The 10,171-nt window shown below is 38.1% G+C and overlaps 1 protein-coding gene across 1 annotated transcript in view; it reads left to right on the forward strand.

Annotated features, from left to right (window-relative positions):
- The window catches only part of NOP14 (NOP14 nucleolar protein), a 50,497-nt gene extending 40,953 nt beyond the window's left edge, over nt 1-9,544 (forward strand). The window contains exons 14-18 of the mRNA XM_075930837.1: nt 1,830-1,989; nt 5,147-5,294; nt 6,462-6,580; nt 8,660-8,815; nt 9,223-9,544. Of these exons, the coding sequence (XP_075786952.1) occupies nt 1,830-1,989; nt 5,147-5,294; nt 6,462-6,580; nt 8,660-8,815; nt 9,223-9,322 (683 nt within the window). The 3' untranslated portion in view covers nt 9,323-9,544. The remainder of the gene's footprint in view (nt 1-1,829; nt 1,990-5,146; nt 5,295-6,461; nt 6,581-8,659; nt 8,816-9,222) is intronic.
- The last annotated feature ends 627 nt before the right edge of the window (nt 9,545-10,171 follow it).

Genomic DNA, 10,171 nt, shown 5'->3' on the forward strand with positions numbered 1-10,171 from the left:
TGGCTTTGGCATGTACCTGCCAAATATCTAATCATTTGACTTCCTGGCATCTTGGGTATCTGTTGACACAGGATATTTTACACCTGATATTGTGATACATATTGATATGCTATCATATCAATACATTCTTTAATGTTTATTTTTAATAATTAGTAATATAATTTAATATTACTCCATTATTTTAAAGTTGAGGGCCTGATCTATGTGCCTTCCATGTGAGGAAGTGTTGTGGAACAACAGATCCTTAAAAAAGACTGAGTGATGATGTCTCAAATTGAGGTTCAGCTCTACTTAATGCTTTAGAAAAAAATGTTCCCCTTTAAAAAAAATCCATTGTTTTTTTTGGGGGGAGAGATGTCATTTTTTGGTAGGTAGCCTTTGGTAACATTGATCAAACATGCAAGTAGAATAAATGCTCTTAGAAATAGAGTAGATAAGTATAATTTAAACATTTAGGCCCTGATCCTGTGGGCATTTGTGCACATGCTTTATCTCACTACCCTGAGTAGTCCCATTGACTTACTGATACTTGTTACAGTAGTAAAGTTAAGCATATACATGAGCATTTGTAGGATTGGGGCTATAAAATCGAAACTTCATTTATCTTGACCTCCTGAGTCATCTTTGTACTTTTAGGTAAGAGACTTTCTTCATGCCTACCCATAAAGAGCCATTTGCATGAATTTCAATATATATATTATTTTTATTTTTGTCGCTAAAAGATTTTGAAAAGAGCTCCATTCTAAGCCTCCTGGGCTTAAAAACATGCTAGTTTCACAGATGTGTAATTTATTTTTCTTTATCATTTTTGGCCATTTCCCAGAGCAAGCTTATTTAGGACAGGGTGCTAGCAAATTATGCCTAGAAACCAGTTTAAACCAGGAAACTAGGAAAAAGAATTGCATCATTATCTAGCAAGCTCAGCAACCATAGAACAATTACAAAAAAAATTGGGTACATCCATTCAGACCTGAGGAACAGTTCTGGTCTTTCTGCTGTGTCAAAGTTGACTTTCAGCTTCAGAATGCTGTATGACCAAATGGTCCTGAACTGGTAGTCTGCAATTGTGCATGCTTCTGATTACTTAATGCTTCTAGCCTACAATCTGCATTATTGTCATTTTCATATGATCAAATATATTAAACTTTTCTTTATATAAAATATTGAAAATGGAAATTGGTCATGGAATATATAACTTCCTTGAGAAAATACCAAATCAAAATTCAGTGTGCATATATTCTTATTATACCTACCGCAGTTTTACTTTCATTTAAGATTGTATAAATAAAATCCATGAATCTCTGATTACATAAGGCAATAATTTGACACAGTAACTAAAATAAATTGTAGTCCAGTATGCATTAACAAAATAGATTAACTAGAAAATGCCTTTAAGTGGAGCTAATTATTTTTTCGCTAGCCAGTAAAAACTATGACTTTGTCACGAGTGTTTTTTATCAGGTAAATACCATTTCATCCCAGTTTTTTAGATGATAACCACATCAAATTAACCTTCCTGATTCTCCCCTAGCAGTGAAACTTTTCCTGAAACCACTGTCCTTGCTGCATTGCAAATTCCCTTTCCTAGCTGATCTCTTATTATAACCGCCACGGGTGCCACCGTCTTCGCTCTCTCTTACTTACTGCCTTTACTGCTGACCTAATTTTTCTGTAAAAAGATTACCATTGTGTATATATGAAATAGTTTAATTTTAATAAAGGATCTTTATAAAACTACACATTTTCTATAAATCAACTTTTTCCTGTCCTAAGATTAAGTTTTTATGTTGATAACTAATCTGTATATACTGTTATAACTTTGTTTTTAGGCTATACTTTAGTGCATCCTTTCCGATCAGGAGGAAAAAATTCAGAATTACTTTTGGTCTGTGATAAGAAGAATATGGAGACCTGGCAAAAACAAAATCTGCCACTCAGTATTGTGACTAGGTTAAAGGAAAGCAGCAAAACAGAAATGAATCATTTCAGGTATGTGAACAATATATAGGGGAAAAATTCAAGTTATTTATTTTGCAACTTCAGTGACAGTATACTGTCAGGCATGTTACTTTCTAGGATGAAAACTGAGGGTGTACAGTAGTAATCAATTATTTTCATGATATGGTTCTTGTTACATATTAATGAAATATACAATTCTTAAGTCCTGATGCTGCAAAGTGGTCAAATAGCAGATTCTGGGGAGCTAAGCACCCCCAATTTGGTTGGTTTCAGTGAGATTTGAGGATTGTCGGCACTTCACAAGGGTCGCTAAACATTTTGAAGGGTCAGGCCCTTAAGCAGTAAATAAATCTTGATTACACACAAAAATAACTACATCAAAAGAACATGGTTAAGATTGCAAGATCAAGTGCTCAGAAGTTACAAGAGATAAGATGGCCTGTGGATCTGTAATTCGTCCCAGTTGTGGGCATACATTAGGATTCATTGTTCAGTTATATTGTGTGGACATAGGCCTTATTTACTGTACACTATTCACATCATGCTCTAAAGACAGAATTATTAATTTTCTCTTAGACTTTTCTGTGGCACTCATCACTATAGTATCTCTGTGCTTCGCAAATGTCCGTGAATGTATCTTCACAAAATCCTTGTGAGGCGAGGAGTGATATTATCCCCATTTTATAGGCAGAGAACTAAGGCTTGGAGATTTAAGGTCCAAAGGTTTCTTCTAGTTTGGGGGGGTCTGATTTGAGATTCCTGGGACTTAGCACTTCATATGTTCAAAGCTTAGCATCTACTGACTTCAGTTGCAGTTGTGAGGACTCAGTATAGCTGCAGATCAGATTTCAGATTATCAAGACAATTACACAGTAAATGAGGAACACAACATTTACTGATCACTCATGAGAAGTTTGATTTAAGCATCACTGGCCAGAAATCGGTAATTTCATTTTGTATAGTATTTTGAGGTTTCAGATTTTAGCATTAGAACCCCAGGGTGCTGATGAGCAGGGCAGGCAAGACGGCTAGAAAGTAGGCAGGGTTCTGTCAGAAACCTTCCATGGTTTCAAGGAGAATCTTGACAAAATTGATAGTTGCATGTTTCAGTTATGACAAATTCAGAGGAAAAATGTTTCATTAACATTTTTTGAACAGCTCTATATTTAAGAGACTTGGTTAGTACTACTAAGCAGGGGCAGGGATAGAATCCAGTTGTCCAGGTCAGGATACACCTGTTTTAGCTATGAAACTGACCTTTCTCCTCCTGTAGTCCCTTGCAGTCATTCACTATGCATCTTTCAACATCTGCAAAAAATAATGTAGGTGTCCTAAAGTTAACAGCCCCTTCACTATACAACCCTGAAACATGCCCTTTGCCAATAGGCATCACAGGTAAGTACTGAATAAAGGAATAGTGAACCTTAATCTTGCAATTCAATCCCTGGCTCAGGAGAGAAATGTGCTCTGGTGTGACTGTGATATGAATGGTTTACTGGTTATGGTTAGCTGGTGGCATCTAGAGCGCCCCCCTGCCTGCTGCGGGCAGAGGGGCACTCCAACCTAGCCAAAGCAGCCCCCATCCACAGCAGGCCTGGTGCATCTCAAGTAGGAGCGCTCAAGCATTGCAGGCCCAGTCGGGGCATTCCACTACAGCTCCTGTCTGCCCTTCAGCCAGCCCACCCTCATTTAATTGGTTAACCGATTAACTAATTAAACAGAATTTTACATCCATAATAAAAATACACAAGTGTCACAACACACTATCACTGAAAAATTGCTGACTCTCATTTTTACATACAATTGTAAAATAAATCAATTTAAATATAAATATGGTACTTACATTTCACTTTGTAATATAAAAGCTTTATAAACAAATCATTGTATGACATTGTAGTTTATAATTACTTCACTAGTGCTTTTTATGTAGCTTGCAAAACTAGCCAAATATTTAGATGAGTTCATGTACCCTCTGGATGACCCCCTGTGGTTGAAATCCTCTGCTCTAGCGAACAGAGACTCTTTTGTCTATTCTCCCTCCCCCCTCCTCCACTTATCTAGGGTGAAATTCCTTTCCATCCCCAAATGTGGCAGGCAGTTAGACCCTGAACATGTGGGTCAGACCTTCTAGGCCATGGGTTCAGAATCTGGGGAGTGCGAAGAAATTCCTGGGGGGGGGGGGGTTGCAAGGCAACCCGGCCCTTCTCCTTCCCATCAATTTCCTCTCTCCCTCACCCCTCGTGTTTTGTTTTCTTCCTCCCCTCATCAAGTCTAGGTGGATACCTAGAAAAGAATTCTTTGTAGTAACTCAGAGCCCTCCCCATCTTGTGTCCCATCATTCCATCCCCTTGTCTATTTGTCCCCATTCACTGTCTTCCAGTCTTAATGTCTTTGCACAGCAAGTCTTAGGTCTTTCCCTGTCATCCTTGCTCCAAATTGTATCTGTTACCCTTCCTTTCCACTCCCCACCCCATTGACCATCCATATGCTCTGTTTCCTAGTCCTAAGCACACCCACCCCATCTCCCAACCACCTTAGGCACCTGTCACTCATACCATTTCCTATGTAGATTTCCAGTCCCAATCTTTTTGCCCAACCAGTTCCAGCCCTCGCCATCTCTGCAATCCTTGTTACACACCGACTTCTTATTCCAATTTACTCCTTTTTCTTCCCTTAGTCCTACTACTATTCCTTCTGTATTCAAATTAGACCGTTTTCTCTTCCATGCTTCCATTCTCTTCCATAACTTGGCCAGATTTGGTTGAATTTTCCTGACACATAAACCATCCCTGCCAAATTTTAAGTGCCTGCTCCAAAGCATGAGGATATTAATTTTCAAACACAAGGTTCCCAGAATATTTTACCATGGGCAGATCAAGATATTTTTTTAGCCTTATTCATGAAAATGACTGAACGTATTTGGTCAAAATTTTCCCAATCAAAAATTCAGACTGAGGTATGCAGGAAAAAAAAGAGAAAATTTCAGCCCCAACAAAGGTACAAGAAGCAGAAAACAAGATTTCATTATGGATGCCTGACATGTTTCATTAAAATATGTGGCACTATCAGCCCTGCCTATAATTTGTTTAGTTTGAAGTTCTTAAAACTTCCATCTGCATATTCTAATTATGCAGTAAAATAATTGCATATGAGTTTTTAATATAGCTGTGTACATCTCTCTTAACAGGTTATCATGTCTAGCCGTATGTTTGGATCTTATTAAGAAATGTGCATCTCTCTATGGATCTTTGTCATCCTTCCATGAGATAATGCTACCCATCAGAGTACTACTTACAGAACACATACCAGTGAGTGAATACCCTAAACAACTGCAGGTAAATGTTCTTCCAAAACCAATTTGCTAATGCAGAAATTAGTAAATTCTGATATCTTAAGTGTGCGCTAACAAAAAATGTAAAGCTAATTTAAACATGAAAAAAAATCAAAGGCCAAGCTTGGTAGTTTTTTAGGGTTTGATTTTCAGAAAGCAGGGGTATAAATATGTGATGCATTCCTCTGCCACACACCAAATACCTAGGTGGTCCTTGCTGCTGTATTGTAAACGTTCTCAACACATTAATCTACTACTGCTATGCTGTAAATTCATGCCTCAGCTTGTTGTGTACTTAACTGGTATATAGACAAGCTCTTAGACCATTGAAGACTAGATCATTTTTTCTGTGGAAAAGTTGGAGTGTTACATAATATTTGGATAGATTTTTTGTGATGCAGCTGAACCCACTTTGTGGGTAGCTCCTTTCATAGGAATAGCATTCTGGCAGGGTTACTGTTTCTGAGGATCTTGTATGAATCTGTAAGTCACTGGTATATCAAACAAATATATCAAATAAAGTAACAGTTCACACGGGCACTGGTGCTTTAGTAAAACCAGTATAAATATTTGTCCGCTTTTATCAGTAAAAGTTAGTTCATTCTTTCCTTTCTAGAAATTGAAGCTCAAAATGATCTGAATGTAGCCTGACTCTCCTCTGCATTCAGTGAGGATGGACCCTCTTACTTCGCAGTAACACCCTGTCAAGCAGAAGGCACAGCATGAAATATTTTAGCAAATAAGATTAATGTAGATGGCATGGAAATGCCATGTTAGAGTCACAAAATGTAACCCTGAGGCAATGAATATTCAGCCTTAGAGTTTTAAGTTGAGAGACAGGAGCTGAGTTCAAATAGGTTTAGTCTATTGCTTCTCAGTCACACCAACCTGGCCTTTTATTTCTTTGACCACAGATCCTTCCTGCTGTCCATCACAGCACCTCTTGTAGAGCTGAGAGAGCCTTTTGAAAGTAGCCAGGCCTGAAGGCTTAAAACTCTTCAGGACTATCAAATAACCTAAATATTAACTCTGATTTTACTAGGAGAGAAGACACTTTGTTGAGGATCCCTTAGCTAGGAAAACATCATTCTTGAGACAGCTAATAACTGGTTTGTAAAATGTGATATCTTTTGATTAGCTTTTCAAATCCTAAACTCATTTACTTTTCCAGGAGTTGCATCAAAATGCTCTGAAAGAGATAGAGGACAAAGAAAAACACTATATGCCATTGGTGTGTGAGAAAAAAAAGCCTGTGCCATTGAAACTGTACACCCCCAAAATAGTAAAAGTGTAAGTACCTTAATCATTATAGAAATGAAGAAAGCAAAACTGCCAGTTAGGCATTGAGATAGTGTGATGATAGGCTTCAGGTAAAGGCTTGTAATCATTCTTTCCTAAATTTCCAAGCAGAGCTTCTGGAAAGTAGGAAAAACAAGGAGAATGGAATTGCCTCTCCTACATTAGGTGTACATAGCACAAAAGAATGACCTACCCCAATAAGCGAGCCTGAGAAATGGAGGAAGTATTGTCTGGTTTTACCATTAGGCTACGTCTCTTAGGCAGAAAGGCACTTGCGCAAGAGGGGAGTTTTGCATAAGAAGGAGCAGTATAGACTGCTCCTTCTTGCGCAAAAGCCCCTTGCGCAAAAATGGCAGCTCATTAGGTATGCAAATGAGATGGCGATATTCATCACCATGCCTCATTCGCATATCTTCTTGCGCAAGAATGCGCAATGTAGACATAGCCTTAGAATATAGGACTAGAAAAAAGGATCTGGAGGCTATTCCTAGCTTTCATATTCATTTCTCCCTAATAGGTTCGTAGATCTTTAATGCCAGAAGGGAACATTATGAGCATTTGATCTGACCTCCAACAAAACATAAAACACAATCTGGGTATCTGCTTTAAACTAGTTCTTAATTTTGCACTGGGCCTGTCTTGGCTTCTCAGTTTTCCAGGATTCCCAGATTGCAACAGTGGCCAGAAACATGTTATCTTGGTCTGATCAACAGATTTTACACCTTCCTGTCACATACAGACCTTACTCCATGCACATCATATGTATCTTTTTGTGTTCTGAGCTAGATTATAGCCACATCCTGATTGTACTTGCAGTTAAGTTTGAAAGTATTTGGTAGCTTGTACTAAGGATGTTAAGGACTAGTTGACTATCCAATAAGCAAATGCTTATTGGATAGTCAAGTCAACTAGTTGATTCCCTTCCCCCCTTCTCCCCCATCAGATAGAGGCAGCAAAGTGGGGGGGAGGGGAGAGAAAAGGTACTTCAAAACGGCAGTGCCGCATAGCTGAACCTAGGCTCTGTGCGGCGCTGCCCCTTTAAAACACTGCTGTGACATTTGCGTGGAGCCCAGGGTTAGCTTGGGACTCCCCAGCTAATCCCGGGTTCCGGTGCAGTGCACAGAGCCCTGGGTCACTGGAGAGTCCCCAGCTGACTTCAGGTTCCACAGAAATGCTGTGCGGAGTCTGAGATCAGCTGGGGAGTCCCCAGCTAACCCTGGGCCCCATGAGGGCGCTTCTGCTTTGAAATACACAAGAGCCCCTGCTGGGGACTCAAGTACATTTCAAAGCTAGCACACCACGTGCAGCCCAGAGTCAGCAAGACTTCCCCTGCAGGGGCTTTTGTACATTTCAAAGGAAGAATGCAGAAGTGCCTATCGACTAGTCGATGGAAATTCCATTGACTACTTGACTAGTAAATTACTTGATATTTAACATCCTTAGCTTGTACTAATACTGAATGCAGTTGCACTCTGACTCGGGTAGCAAGGGCATATTACACCAATACTCTGCATTGGCTGCTGAATCACTTCCAAACGGACACACTAATTACTTTCCTAAACTATCTTATCTGTTGGTCTCAGTTACTCAGGAGACTGCCTCTGTTCCACCATTTACTTTCATCCTAAACACTTTCTGGCTATTTGCTGAATTTATCAGGAGAAATATTAACCTTAAAACACATTGGGAGACTCCATTCTTATCCAGGTTTTTCACTAGCTATGGATGCTGACCTGGTTTTAGTGAGCTAATATGGTTGTCTTAGCCTTTATACATCTGAATATATTGCTGTGTGTGGAAGCTTGTTGTGTATTGGCTCTATAAAAAATGTTATCTGCTCTTATTCTAAATTATGTAAGGTTGTCAAATGCTTTTATTGTGGTATCCTATAAATATGTAATTATAGCTGAGACTGGTAAGTTCTTGGTGCTGAGAGTTGCCATAGGAATGTATAAAGAGATAGATGCTACTTCTTGATATTCTATTTAAAAACTAGACCCTGTGAAGTATAAAAGCATATACCTGACGTAATATTTTATGCTTGTTCATACGTGCACATTATGATTTCAGCCTGGAGTTTGGGAGAAAACAGGGAGGCAGCAAAGAGGAGCAGGAAAGAAGGAGGCTGATTCACAAACACAAACGTGAATTTAAAGGAGCTGTTCGGGAAATCCGCAAAGATAACCAGTTCCTTGCTAGAATGCAGCTTTCAGAAATTATGGAAAGGTAAAATATGATTGTTTCTAACAGCCATTGGTTACTCTGTATGCTGGCCGATTTTCAATTTTGGTCTTCATCAAGACTGTCATGTTGGCCAACCGTATGTTGAGGCCAAAACAGCTTTCTGACAATTTGATAGAAACTACTACATGACTTGAAGTCAGTTACACCTGATGTTCATTACTTATCATCCTCCCTATTTTAAATGTGTTGGAATTTTGCTGTTTCTTTCATATAGTAACATAATGCATATTTCTAAGTACCATACCTATAATATTTTAACTTAAACTGCAGCAGAGGTTGGTGTTTCAAAAATTTAGCTTTTTATAAATATTTAAATCCACGCATATTATTTTGCCTGTTTTACCTGATGATGTCAGAATAAAGGTTTAAACATACTTTTGTTTTTATAGGGATTCTGACAGAAAAAGAAAAGTGAAACATCTTTTCAATAGCCTTGCTACCCAGGAAGGTGAATGGAAAGCAATGAAGCGGAAGAAGTTTAAAAATTAAGACAGTGACATTCTACAACAAGAAACGCTGGAACGTTTTATATTGTACCTGAAAATAAAAATGTTCTCATGGGTTTTGAGGTGATTTATATCTAGGTACACTCCTTTTTTGGAAAACGTGCCTTTTAAGAATAGTCTGAAAAAGGATTCTGATAAATTGATTAGTTGGTTGTGAAGAATTATCTGTATTTTTAATGTGATAAATAAAGATAACAGCCTTTTGTTTTTTGTGTACTTAGTATATTATTGAAAAATAGTCGGCTGAATAAGCATTCAGAAAATTGTACAGATTGTGCATTCTTGACAAGAATTGCTGACCAATTCTGAGAGTCCATAATATGGTGCATCGCATAGCTATTCTAAATATAATCAAGTAACAGGCATAGACTTATGTATTTTTGATATTGCAAAATTTCTCACATTGAATTAGCATCATAGATTTATAATACTGAAGATCAGGCAGTAATGTTTTAATTAGCCATTGGCTTCAGAAAAGTGTAATTCCTGTTCTTTAGGGCTTAATAGAATTAGTTTGTTGACAGTATCTGGTTAAAGCCCAGCATCCATTATCAGTTCAATAATTGTTGACATTTGCTTCATATGTATTGAATCTTAATGTTGGCCTCAATTTGCCATTCTGATACTCCATGTAACAAGGGTCAGTTAAACAGACTAGCTCAGCATCTTCAGAACTGTCTGATTAAGCTCACAGCTACATCTTTAAATCATTTTTGTATATTTTATAACAAAACAAGTTCAGTTACTACTGACAATGTATTCCATCAGCTACAGTTGTGGAGAAACAACAAATATTTCACCCCTGTTTCACAATGCAAAGTTGGTTGCCTGA

Source organism: Pelodiscus sinensis, chromosome 5, assembly GCF_049634645.1.
Source record: "Pelodiscus sinensis isolate JC-2024 chromosome 5, ASM4963464v1, whole genome shotgun sequence".
In the NCBI taxonomy this organism is placed as follows: Eukaryota; Metazoa; Chordata; order Testudines; family Trionychidae; genus Pelodiscus; species Pelodiscus sinensis.